The sequence below is a fragment of the Schistocerca gregaria genome, chromosome 9, assembly GCF_023897955.1.
Source record: "Schistocerca gregaria isolate iqSchGreg1 chromosome 9, iqSchGreg1.2, whole genome shotgun sequence".
NCBI classification, from domain to species: domain Eukaryota; kingdom Metazoa; phylum Arthropoda; class Insecta; order Orthoptera; family Acrididae; genus Schistocerca; species Schistocerca gregaria.
In genome coordinates, this window is record NC_064928.1 from 99,714,658 (window position 1) to 99,728,459 (window position 13,802).

At 40.2% G+C, this 13,802-nt stretch overlaps 1 protein-coding gene across 4 annotated transcripts in view; it reads left to right on the forward strand.

Annotated features, from left to right (window-relative positions):
* Positions 1 to 13,802, forward strand: part of LOC126292247 (uncharacterized) — a 131,012-nt gene that overhangs the window by 92,238 nt on the left and 24,972 nt on the right. For all 4 annotated transcript variants that reach the window (XM_049986145.1, XM_049986144.1, XM_049986142.1 and 1 more), the window contains exons 10-11: positions 1,096 to 1,170; positions 10,179 to 10,216. In XM_049986145.1, coding sequence (XP_049842102.1) covers positions 1,096 to 1,170; positions 10,179 to 10,216 — 113 coding nt within the window. The remainder of the gene's footprint in view (positions 1 to 1,095; positions 1,171 to 10,178; positions 10,217 to 13,802) is intronic.

Sequence of the window (13,802 nt, forward strand, 5' to 3'; positions counted from 1 at the left end):
TATTGCCAGGGATAGAGACAGATACAGTCTGAGGTACAATATTGCCTGCACCCAAGTGGACTACGTATGTTCATCCGTAAACAATATGATATTCAGTTCTGTTGTTTTCATTTTGATGTTGTAAATCTACATCCTATTAGCTCAATTACAGGTAAACTATACACGTTAGAATTTGTTTCGAATGACTTAATTCTTTCTTGAAAATTTTAAGGTGCCATTTTCTAAATTCTAATTATTTTGTCCGCGTGTAAACCACTTCCAGGGAATATGTGAGAGAAATGTGTGCCACAGTATAAAGAGTTTCATGTCTTATGTGAGGGCCACATGAATTGTGATTTTAATTTTCTTTGGAGTTGTTTGTTGAATGTAAGGGTTGTGTTGAGCTATATTTTGCTGGGTATTTTTGAAGTGTATTAAACCAAAGTATTTTGTTTAATTCATCATATGTACAGGGTGAAAAAATGTTAAATCTGTGCCTTTCATAAACTACTGCCCAAATTGTAACTGGTAGTTGGGGATTCATTCATATTTTTTTTTAAATGGAAAAAGGTGAATTGTTGTGTGAGGAGGTTGTATGTGAAGCAAGTCAGTAGGAAGTGATGTAATGTAGCATTTGTGCCCTTGTGTTTTAATCCGATAAAAAAAAATGGTGCTGTTGTGCAGTAAACTATAAATTAAAAGAAAACATAGGATCCATGTAACTTCTCCTCCTTCCACACACTGATTGTGAGATGGCACAGTGGCCAGCACACTGAACTCACATTCAGGATGACCGTGGTTCAAATCGGCATCTGGCTGTCATGATTTAGGTTTTTCCTAATTTACTTAAAGTGCTCCAGGCAAACCCAGGATGTTCTTTTGAAAAGGGCATGGCCAGTTACTTTCCCTGTCCTTGAAACAATCCAAAATTGTCCTCCATCTCTGATGACTCAATGCCAATGGGACATAAAACATTTCCGTATTCCACCCCCTCCCCCCCCCCTCCCGTCCCACAACCCAACAAAAAAAACAATCCGCCTTTTCTCATAAAATAGCTAAAGAATGTGCCATTTCACATTGTGTTGTGTGATTTACGAAATAGTGCTTATGTTACAGGGCGAAAATATACACGTGAAGGAAGAAGAAGAGCTCCAGATAGAGGCAGTTACTGTATATTCAGACACTGAAGGGGTAAGATAATAGCTTACGCTGTAGAATTAGCGGTCTCAAATGAAACCAATATACTGTTGTTTAATACACACTTGTTAGTGTGGGAACACATACTCACCCACACACAGACATTGAAAAGTTTGCTTTCCTTGTCACTTTTACTGAAAAACCTCCAATGTGATCTTTGTGCATGTACTTTTGTGTGTGTGTGTGTGTGTGTGTGTGTGTGTGTTAGGAGATACCATCATAACTTTCGAGTATGTCTGTTCTCCCAAAAACTGAGTAGAAGTATGACATCTATTCTTTATTCAGCTGAGAAACTTTGCTTTCTCATCTCTTCTGTTGATGAACTGAAGCACTCAACAGTGACCAGTGTACAAGAGACTTTTGTCAGCTGAGCCCCATTCTCATGTCAGTCATACAGACAGAATACAACTGTTTTCAACTGATGTATGTGAAAAAAGTGTGGTAAATACCATGCTGTTTCTGCTCGAATGTGTATCTGCAGGCAGGGTATGCAAACAGCCGACATGTGAGAGGTCAGGAGGTAGGGCCGTAGCCTATGCTGTAGTACTGGCCTGGACAAGTGCCTGTATGCAGGAGTGGCCACGTGCCTCATCAAGGTGCATACGGCCCAGGACAACAGGAAATCAGGGAAAAATGTGTGACTTTTTTCGTCCAGGTAAAATGCAGGAAATTTTTTAGAATTTGGAATTTTTCATTGCTTTAGTTTTCAGTTAAATTTTTGTAATTTTGTTTCGTAAAAACTGATATGCTAACAATGGATTTTACTTAGCTCACAACTGTAGAGCAATGCTGCAGCAGTAAAATATAAACAAGAAATGTTGGGAAGTTTTATGCTGATGTAAAAAACCTGTACCTTTCAAAGGATTGATAAGTTTTACAGCTGTGAGGGAAAATATAGTGTCTCTTTAACATGAAAAAGTGTACTTCCACCCAAGGTATAGAGTATTTTCACTCAGGAGAAGTATACTTTTAACCAGGAGATCTGGGAAAAGTCTGCAATTTTTTTTCTTGTCTGTTATAATTTGACTCAACCCTAATCTTTAAAGCTGGAGGTTTTAACATGTTGCAGAGTGGCTGGCTCGTTCTATAATTTTCGTGATCAACCAGCCACAGTCCCCTGCTGTACAGTTTTCATTCCTTCTGCCTTTCTTCTCTGTGTTGTTTTTGTTGCTGTGCTCCGTTTTCCGTCTTGTCTTACCATTGACCTTGGGGCTTCTCTTCCCCCGAAATTTTTATTTTAGTGCTTCGCCTGAATGGTGGATAGTTTCACTGTGCTCTGTGTTTTTATGCAACAAGGGACCGATGACCTTTGCAGTTTGGTCCCTTTAATCTTTAAACCAACCAACCAACCTTTTTCTTGTCTGCGTACACACCTGCCCGAGTACAAGCAGAATGTGAGCAATAGAGCCACCGGGCTGGTGGTAGTTGTGCCTGCCTGAGGGTAAGCTGATGATCGCTTGTGGACAACCATGCTCCTTGTGATGGTATTGTAACAGGCTGTTATGATGTAAAGTATAAATTAGGAGTGAAACCCCATGGCGACATCCTCCACATCTTGCTGTCAGACGATGGGCAGCACCTCACTACTGGGCTTCAGTAGTTCGAGTTACCAACGGGAATGTTGCACCACCTCACTCAGCAACACAGTGGTAAGACACTGGATTTGAATTTGTGAGGTTGCCAGTTGAGAACCCTGTCTGTATATTCGGTTTTCTGTGGTTTCACTAACTTGTGTAAGGTGAATACTGTGATAGTTCTCTTAAAAATGACACACACAGTTTCCTTCTTCATCCTTCTCCAACCCAAAATTGTATACCATCTCTAATGATCTTGTTGTTGACAGGATGTCAAACCCTGATCTTCGATATGCACATAAATAGGATTGCTAAGCTTTCACTGAATGCCCTTCAGAAAACTACACACACACACACACACACACACACACACACACACACACACTTGATCACAACGTCCTGACCTTGTTCTCAGGGAGTATGGGAAGCTGAGGGAGTAAGCTCTGCCTAGCAAAGTCCAACTCACAGACACATTGAGGGAGAATGAGAATTCTGAAGGAACAAGCTGCTCTTTCACTACACAGTGCTGGTGCCTGTAATGGTACTTGAATTATGTAACCATTATGGTACCTCACCTGAACCTCTCGATACCAGTAATATTCTACTGTATTTCTGTTAACTACTTAACATATTTCTGAGACAACATTCAGATTTGATTTCATTTGTGATACATCGATATGTTTATATTTCAATGATATTATTCTTATGTGTATTCCTTCTTTTGTCACTATGATCTTTGACGTATTTGTAACTTTGATTTTTGGGCGCGTAAGCGATTGTTAGTCAGTTGTTGAGTTGTTAGAGAGTCGGACCTTGAGAAAGTCAAGTGTTGGACATCATGTTGGAAAGATGCATAACGTAGTCCGCTTATAAAATGTGAACTTTAACAGTGACTGTGAGAGAGATGTTTTCAAGCATGTTTTGTATTGTGAAGTTATGTTTTGCGTGTTACATGATATTGCAATAAAAGCAATTAAAATGAAGTGTAACTTAAATTCGGAGTGCTGATTATCTTTTTTACATCACTATTGTGCTAACTTTGAAAGGTTTAATCTCCAAGCATGGTTTGAGAAGTGCATCTACAAAACTTTTGAATATAGCAAAATAAAACCTAGGCCTCTTTGCATCCGAGCTTGGAATCATAACCTCCTAGATTGAGCCTTGATTTTACGACAAGACCAGAGTGGGAAACACAAAAAGATGAGTGCCTACTTTTTCATTATTACATGAAATGACTATTAACTATGCTCTAATGACTCCTGCCACATAATATGACCATTGTTGCCCGAAAATGCAGTATTTAGCAGCGTGAGCAACACCACAATCGTTATTAAAATTTTGACTTTTGTTGTGGTAGGGTTGTTAGATGCCACACATGTGTGTACTGATTTGGCATTGTGTGGCACGGCACAAAAATCACTTCATAATACATATGGCTCACATAGGTAGTGCATTGTTAGATCACCAGCAGCAACACTAAACACTTGTGGCCTGAAGTCGACCAGTGTCTACTGCCTTCAGCCAATCCGAGAATAGGCAACCCTCATTCTGGATGTTGTGAACAAATTGTATAGATCTGAGTTGAAGGTTTGTGTGGGGTGAATTGGACAAGGGGTGAAAGGAAGTGAGGAGAGAGAGAGAGGGTTGGAGGGAAGGGAGGCTTACCTTTAAGAGGGAGAGGCAGTAGGTGCACAAGATAGGAATGTGAAACTGTTCCACTCGTTCTAGCTGCCAGGGGGGGGGGGGGGGGGGAGGGGGGGTAAATTTGGGCATGGTGCGAACCTATAGAGGAGTGGATTGGGAAGGGTAGGCAGACTGGAGGAAGAGGGAGACTTTGGAGAGGAGAGTGTGAGTGGAGAATGAGTGATGTCAGGGTCACAGTGTAGGGCTGAAGGTGGGTGTGGGCAAGGGCTAGTGGAGATTGGCGACAGGAGGATTGTGAGATCAAAGAAGATGTTGTATGGACAGTTTCCATCTGCATAACTTAGAGATGTTCAGACGTTTAGAAATCTTAAAAAAGCCTAGGTAGAGTACAATTATGGCTCATACTACAGACATTCTTCTATGTCAGTAACAGTGAGAATGTCCTTCCTCAGATTATGGTGTGTATATGGAGTGAACCAGAACTCCATTGATAAATATTCAGATGTTGTTTGTGGGTACCTTCTGAGTATTTTGGCACAAGGGATCCACAGTCTCTGGCAGCTCGTTACAGAGCTATTACATTTTGCTTAGTTTCTTGCCCCGATTAGCTTTGTTTCTGTATTGGACTTAAAATAGTGCACAACAGTCCAAATGTTAATGGTATGTACTGTGTTCCTTGTTTCCACTAGCTCACTGTATCTGCCATTGACAACAGTAATGCCCTCTGTAACTTGTTGGCCTCAAGTTTGCATTTAGTACTGCTTGTTTCTGTGTAGGGTTTTGCTCTCCGGCAATGTTGTTTGTGTGTTAACAGTGATACACAGCAGTACTATGGATAGGGTTACTTATGAAAAGGTGGCCAGTATCACCTCGTGTATCGGTTTGCTGAATGCCACGGAAGGGTCCCACAGTGATGCAAAGTTGAGCTGTTCTCGCAGCAGCTCCAACCGTGTCAGCTGTCCGTAGTCACCTACAGGAAACCATATCCTGTGGTTTGTGTTGTATATTTTGGCAGTTACATATTACAGGCTTTTCCACTAACTTGAATGTATTTTCTTAGAATGACAGGTAATTGTGCCAAAAAATTTAATAATTCATGATTACATTATTAGCCTGTAATGAGCCACCAGAGATCCTTATATCAATATACTCATATGATATCCCTGAACAATCTGTAAAAGTTGGTCAGTGGAATTCTTTTTATTACTTCTGCGTTCTGTAGCTTTGGATGTAGATAAATATATCACATTTACTAAATGCATGAGTCTCTCATTTCCCCACTTCTTGATCACTGTAGGAAACAAACAAATCAAATGCTCCTTCACATATACACCATCTTTCGTTCTGAAGATATTGTTTTGCTGCTAAGGTTATGTGACTCGGTATTGTCGCCACGGATGAGTACCAAGCACAAAGGTGGATATGGCTCGGCCACACAAAATTTCTGCATCTTTGGTGAACAGTGCAGGCAACACTTCAGCAACTACCAGCATGTTCTAATACCTCAGCACTGTTGCCTGACGACGGTGCAATATTCACATTTCTGCAACCACATTGCAGTGAAGTTGACAGCAAGACTATTGCAGCCACACAGTGCCCTAAAATGTGTCCCTTGTAAGTGCCCCTTTGGAAGACTATGCCGTGGAGATTACTAGTCAAGTAGAAGTTACTTCCTTCTCTTATACAGAATGGGTCCAAATGATTTGTTACACAGAGTTCGTATCTGTCAGTGGTTTTTGTTGTAATGGAAACATTTAGACTGAAGTTTGTTAGTTTGAATGTTTAGTGAGAGCTTAATAAGTTGGTCTAATGAAAAATTAGTTTACAATGATTAAGGAATATTTCAAGACACAAAGGAATGAAAGATACTAGCTGCCAGTGGGCATGTATGTATATCAGTTAGGCAAGGTGAAAATTTTGGCAAACCAGTATTCAAACTCGGGTCTGCTGCTCACTAGGCAGATGTGCTTAGCACTATGCCATCCAGACACAGTGGTCAACCTCATAGACTACCCTAGTATGCTTCCCATCAAATCCAGATTCTCAACTTACCGTATTTACTCGAATCTAAGCCGCACCTGAAAAATGAGACTCGAAATCAAGGAAAAAAATTTTCCCGAATCTAAGCCGCACCTGAAATTTGAGACTCGAAATTCAAGGGGGGAGAAAAGTTTTCGCCCGCGCCTCCAAATCGAAACAAAGTCTGTCCATTGTAATATGAGACACAATTTAGATCGAATGAATGACGATGCAGCTACAGTAGTTTGGTTCGAGTCGTAAGCTTAGCAGCTAAGCTTTACCAGGTAGCCATTGCTATGTGTCAGGCGGGTCCTTATTTATATGGGTACCCTTCCTTTTTCACGTGCTTCGTCTGGTTTGAATCGATTGCTTATTTTTCTTTGATCTAAGTGCCGTTCTCTTTGTTATAGGTGTTTACGTCACTCTAAGCTGAAAATGCATTACTGTACTGTGTCATGGATTGTTTGTTGCATTCTGATAGTGAGTGTTTATGACCTGTCGCCAATTGCGACATGGCTTGCTTTTGTGCGCCCTACCTCCACTTACAATTAAAAAAGAGAGAGAGAGGGAGAGGAATAGTCTCATTAGCGAAACAATGGCAATAGACTGCTAAATGTTGTTACTTACACTGCTGCTTTCTTTGATAATGATCAGCAAGAACCAAATAATAGACTGCGTATGACAGAAGATGTTCTGAACGAGAGTGTAGTGAAAATTTTTCTCCGTTTGAAAATCTTTGCAGACACCTCTTTAGTGGATTACATTCAGCACAGAAATTAGAGTCATCTTAGATTTAAAAATCTAGTCAATTGCCCTTGCTTCATTTCTCACTGTATCACTATTAGGCATAAGAATAATACGAATGTAAACATGACATGATATGTATATTCTTCCGCGTTTGCTGTGGTCTTAGTCTAGTTTCGTAGTTTATTGGGCAGACAAGATTTAAATGAGATAGCAGCAAACACGAAAGAATACATGGCAAAATGTTTATATTTGTATTAATCTTATGGTGAAGAGAATACTGCATGTGATTCACAAAAGTTCCTATTTGCAACCATCTCTTCTCACAGGTAGGAAAAAATTCAGAACATAGAGTTGACCACCTTGACAAACATCCCCAACAGTCTTGCCAGTTGGATTTTCATAGGACATTGAAATGCAGTTACATTCGAAGATGAACAATACGGAATTTGTATTTACTTCGTTGGATAATGTACAAAAATGCAGTGGTCAAAACTCGGGGCGGAGAAAAAAAGCTCGTCTTCCACCTTTTTTTTTTTTAATTTATTTACTGACGCAGAGGTTTTCGTGCCAGAATTTCTCTTTGTGCCTGCAAAGCATGCTTGTTGAGCGCTACATATATTCGGCAGCAGAAGTTAGTTGTGGTGTCACCTACCAACATTTTTCAGAACTTCCGCATACTTTGCACTTGATTCTAAGCCGCGGCGGGTTTTTGGATTACAAAAACCGGAAAAAAAGTGCGGCTTAGATTCGGGCAAATATGGTATAACACATACTATTTAAATAGTGCACTGGTCATTAGTCTCATTACTCATGGCAATTTTGCTTGTTCCTGTAACAGTGTCAGCTTGGTGTCCATCTGCACTGAAGAGTTCATTGGCAGTCATTGCACCTTTATTATATATACGTGGTATCTGTTCCTTCAAAACACACCAACCTTGAACACCTACAGGAATCAGTGAGATGCCACAAGTAATGGGCCTAATGAGCAGGGGCACTATCCCAGTAGAGTGTGGTATAAGTTGAGAATTTTGGTCTGACAGGTGGCATGCTAGTGTAGTGCATGTGGTTGTGGCGACCAAGGTGTCCAGATGGTGGTGTGACCAGTACATTTCCCTAGTAAGCAGGAGACCTGGGTTCGGACATTTCTGACAGAACTGACACTATACAAAAGAAATTTTTATGTTATTTTACAGACATTGATTCCATATATATCAGCGTACTCAGTTAGATATTTAGAACACCCTGCAGATGTATGATTATGCTGAATGGCTGTTATGCTTTGTTTCAGTATTTATATTCACCTCCCCTGATGTGTCAAAAGATTATGACTATATGCTTAGTAAGGTGTTGGTCCAACTTTGATACACAGTATAGCAATGAAGCATGGCTTGAGTTCAAAAAGACCATGGTAGGTTCGCAGAGTTATGTTGTACCAGACATCTACACAAAATTTGTGCAATTCCTGAAAATTACTGGCTATTTGTGTGTGGGTGCAGAGCTGGTGCCTTGTAGCTTCATAGATGTACTTTATTGAGCTCAGATTAGGCAAATTTTTGTGGACAAGACATCAACATGAGTTTACTGTTGTGCTCCTGAAATCACTGTAGCCCTTGTGGCATGGTCAGCTATCATGTTGTTAGATACTGTCACATTGGTGAAGATATCAACTGTGAATGCAGATGATCCGCAATAATGTTCACGTAGTTCACAGCTGCCACTGTGCATTTGATTATTACCATAGCTACCACAGCAGCCCAAACAAATGTCTCCCAAAGCATTAAAGTGCAACCTGTGTCCGTGATGTGCTGCACATTTTGAGCAGCCGTTCACTTGGGTGATGGTGTGTGTGGACACAACTGTCAATCAGGTGTAATGAGAAATATGCTTCATCCAACTGTGGGACACCTCATCCATTGATCCACAGTTAATAATGATGGTCAACTTGGGAAAAAGTAGAAATCATCTTCTGAAGAGCCCCACATTCAACATTTATGCTGAACAGTGTACTCCAAAACACTTTTGCCCATACAAGAATTATATTTTGTCATCAGATCTGCCACAGCTTGCTGACTGTCCTACTTTGCAGAGTGGGCAAGCACCCAACCTTTGTATCCTGTGATGAGTAGTGCACATCCATCACTCTGTCATCTACTTGAGATTTCACCATCCACGAACCACTTTCCAATTATGCTCAGGGAAGTAGCATGCATATAGCTGACCAGCTTTGCTGTTTCTGAGATACTTGTTTCCATATGCCGGGCCACTTACGTTGGTGGATTTCCCCATTTGCAACCCATATTGTCACTGGACTGATTCTCCTTTTGTCTCTGCTCCACTTATACTGGGAGGTCAGAAACAATCCGTGCAATAAAATAATTGTTAAGAAAAAAATTTGATACATTACACTGTTTCTGAATTTAATTGGCATTGAAGTTTGGGAGTCAAGCCATTGCATTCTCAGATTTAATCACTCACCGGAGATGGTGTCGCCAAATGTAGCATTCATTTGGTTTCCTAAAACTGAACAAGATAGTGATACAAAAATTGGCCACAGTGCAGTAGTAAGGATCGAACTTGAGCCAAAGGCTGAGCAGTCTTGTGTGCTATCACCTGTTCTGGGAGGACAACTGACCCTAACTATGTATGGTGGGCCACACAACGGGCTGATTGGCTAACTTCAATGCTATTTAACTCAGAAATGATGCAACATATCGAATTTTTTTCCTAACAAATATTTTTCAGCACAACCCCCTGCGCAACATCCTTACAAGCTTTACAGACTGTTTGTGATATGCTGTATACTCTCCTACCATGTCAAGTGCTTGCAATGCCTCCAGTTGATGTTGAGTCTCTCAGTGGGCAGTGGCCATATTGCTTCAGCTCATCAGTGTATTTTCTGGAATGATTCTTTTGGTGTTATTTATTTATGAGAAGTTGATGTTGCTGTTATAACTTGATCAGTTGCTGCCTTTATATCTGTTAGATTGCTAATGTTTTCTTTTCCATGTTTTCTTACAGAGTGAAGAGGACTGTGTATCGGGCAAGAAGGTTCAAAGGTTTGCATTTCTCTTCATTATTTTAGTCACATTATTCTTAATAGTGGCTTTAACTAGTAATACATTTAGACTGATAGTGATATTTACTATTAATGCCTCACAAACAAATTGTTGTCAGCGTGGAGATAAAATTTTTAAGTGCTGATTAGGAAGCACATTCAAGTGTTCCTTTTAATTATTGTTTTTCTGTCTGTACCATCTGTTTTTCACCCTCGTTGCATCTCTTTCTGCAGTGGAGTGAAGTTGTCTTCATGTCACATATTTCACCTGTAAATGAGTGGCACTTGAAACTGTTTTATTTCACACTATGAGGCACGTTCAGAAAGCAGGTATACTCTGACCGTAATGGGCTGTTGTTTTTTGGTTTTTGGGGGCTGGTAACATTGAGTGATAGAGGGGGATCCCCTGACCAGAGTGAGCATTGCAGTAACATGTAGTTTGTATATTCACTTTGTACTGTCCAGCTGCATGAAAGATGTTGGTAAGAAATCCCAACGAGAGTGAGCCACATGCTGTTATTCACTTCCTATTCACGGAAGGAATAACACATACTGTAATGTTTTCGTGAATAGAAACAGTTTATGGGAAAGGTGCTATGAATAGAACTAGCATATTTAAGCGGTGTAAGGAGTTCAATGGAAGCAGAAAAAATGTTCATGACAAACAGAGGAGTGGAGGACCACCAATTTTGACTAATCAGGTGGTGCAAAAAATCGAGGAAATTGTTCGTGAAGGCTGTCGATTGATGGTGGATGAAATTCCTGCAATGTTCCCACAGCTCTCCAGAACTCTCTTATATGAGGCTCTCAAAGAAGCAACGGGATACTGGAAACTGTGTACAGGATGGGTCCCAAAACAGCTGACAGTGCTGTACGAGAAAAATCGGGCCAGTAGTGCCCGTGAGTTTCTTGAGTGACTTTGCGCTGGAAGGTGAGAATTTTCTGAGCTCTGTTGTCACTGGAAGTGAAATATGGGTGGCTTATTGCACACCCGAGAGAAAAAGGCAGTCGTCACAGTGGCATTGCACCAATACCCCATCTGCCAAAAACTTTAAAACCACAATTTTGTATGAAAAATAATCATGGCCTAAATGTTTTAGGCCTGAAAAGACATAACTTTAGTCAAATTTCTGCCTCGGGGGAAGATCATCAATGCACAGTGATATGAGAGACCCTAGAAAAACTGAAAAGGAGCATTCACAACAAAAGGAGGGGAATGCTGGTGAGAGGAGTGTGCTTGCTACACGACAACACCTGTCCTCACACAGCCTTATCCATCAAGGTGCTCTTGGACTTATTTGATTGTGGTGTTTACAACTGTGTGTGCATGTACCTCTGACTTTGAGTCTTCTGATTATCAACTTTTCACCTTCCTGAAGGCACACATGAGTGGAAGTAAATTTTCAACTGACAAGCAGAAACAGAAACAGATTCTGCAGTGGGGGAAGGAACTGGCGGGAAAGTTCTTCAAGGGAGGCATAAAGAAGCTTGTGCCATATCTCAGCACATGCATTTAATGAGATGGTGATTACGGGGAAAAATAATCAGCAAGTGTATGAACAATATCCTGTAATTGTTTCCAAATACACTTTTTCTAAAAGAATGTAGAAATCTAGGACACTTAGTTTTTGAACATGCCCCATAGCTTATTAGCTGATAATGCTCACTTACTTATTTATTCCAATCTTTTACATTTATATATACTTGCATTCTTTGTGATTCTTTAGGGCTCTGTACCTCAGTTGGTCAAATGGAGCCCATATAGGATCACTTTGTTGTCTGCCTTCCTATTTGTCAGTATGTTGAGACCACTTTTTCTCTGGAACGGGCCGAGGTATTGAGGTGAAATTGATGTCAGAAAGTTTATGGTCTCTTGTTAACGTAGAAAATTTAAGCTTGTAAGTCAATGCAAAAAGATACAGCTATTTACGTCACTCTGTATTTTGATACTTGCAGACTCCCTCATCAGAATGTATGGATGAACATTCAACATAACTAAATTTGTGCAGCACTCTTGAGTGAGAGATCTACTTGCATTTGCCCAGTTTATGTTTTAGGGCTTTAGGCTGTAGTCCAAGTCATAGTTCTCTTCCTAAAGGGCCCCTCACCATCTCAATACTTATTGCTCAGTACTGATATACTGTCTGAGAGTGTTATTGATGGTTTGTCCAATGTATTGAAGGCGACTGCAAAGTTTTAAAAATATTGACATTCACACAAAATATTGTCCAATAAGGATGGTATCATACAATACACAGCAATTCCTGCTGAGAGTTCGTGATTGATTGGCACCATAAGAATCATCTGTTGATGTTCATTCAGGAGAGTAGTTTGATTACATATTTAATAACTGTTCAGAAATTAACAGTAGAAACATTCAACAAAAGTGTTAAAGTGCGGGGAAATAACACCGCAACTGCTTATTTCTTCGTTTTAGAAGCTTGAATTATTTATTGGAGAAACACATAATGGCACTTCCTTCCAATCATTTACTAAATTTATGTTATTTTTTCAGGTTTCCAAATCTGTTTCAACGTTGCGGGAAGTGAAATCCAATGTGTATTTGAACAGTATCTTTTCTCTGTACAGAAGGTGTAATGAAGTTCACCAATTCATCGAAAGATTTCTTGTTCATCCTTAAAAAATTCTGAAAGTTATCCAGCTCTGCTGCAAGCTTTCTAAGCATGTTAGTATGGCTGTGCGTTGAACACCTTTGAAGCCACTTCTTTGCTCACACCACTTTGTCTTGCTTTTATTTTTGAAGCACATATTGATCGCAGTCGCAATCGGTTTCAGCACTGACATGCTCGCTACGAAGCCAGAGTTCTAACTGATGTGTTCCAGCCGTATATATATTACAATAATATTGTCCCATTCTAGGCCTCACATGTTTGCACGGTATTATTATGCAGTATATATTGAGCATGTGAAGGCAACATAATGTTTTGTCTTCCAGTGCTGGAGACATCGTCAGAGGGTATGACAACACAGAAAGCAGTTACAATCTCAAATAAGTTCAGCATGCCACACTGTTTACGCATATCCTCACAATCTTTGGTTTCTGGCATCATGAGACTGCTGCCTCAAATTGCGGAGTCTTTTCAATGTGTGTTATGGAGCTTGTAATGGGAAATAGTCAGTGCTGTTTCTTTTGTTTAGCACTAAGGTTAATTTGTCTGTTTTCAATCCTTGGTCTTTTCTGTTGAAGTTGTTTTTGTGCTTTAGAATTTCTCTGCTCCTTTTGTCCATCCTAGCACAGTAATGGCTGGATCTTGATAAAACCATAGTATTAGAGAAACAAATTTGGTGGTTCCCTAGTCCCAGTGCACAATCTGCTATGGTAGATTTATCCAAGTTGCTCACAGGACAATAATAGCTCTAGTGTTCCATCTTTCTGTAGTTCCTGTGTATACTTGGCGGCATGTGCAGTGGATTTTGTATACTGCTGCTGTGGAAAGTGGCATGCATATGTACTTTGCCCTGTTTGAATATTTGCCCATGGATAAACTAGCAGTTGCAGATTGTGTTCTGGGACCAGGGAATCACCAAGTTTGTTTCTCCAATAGTACAGTTTTAACAGGATCCAG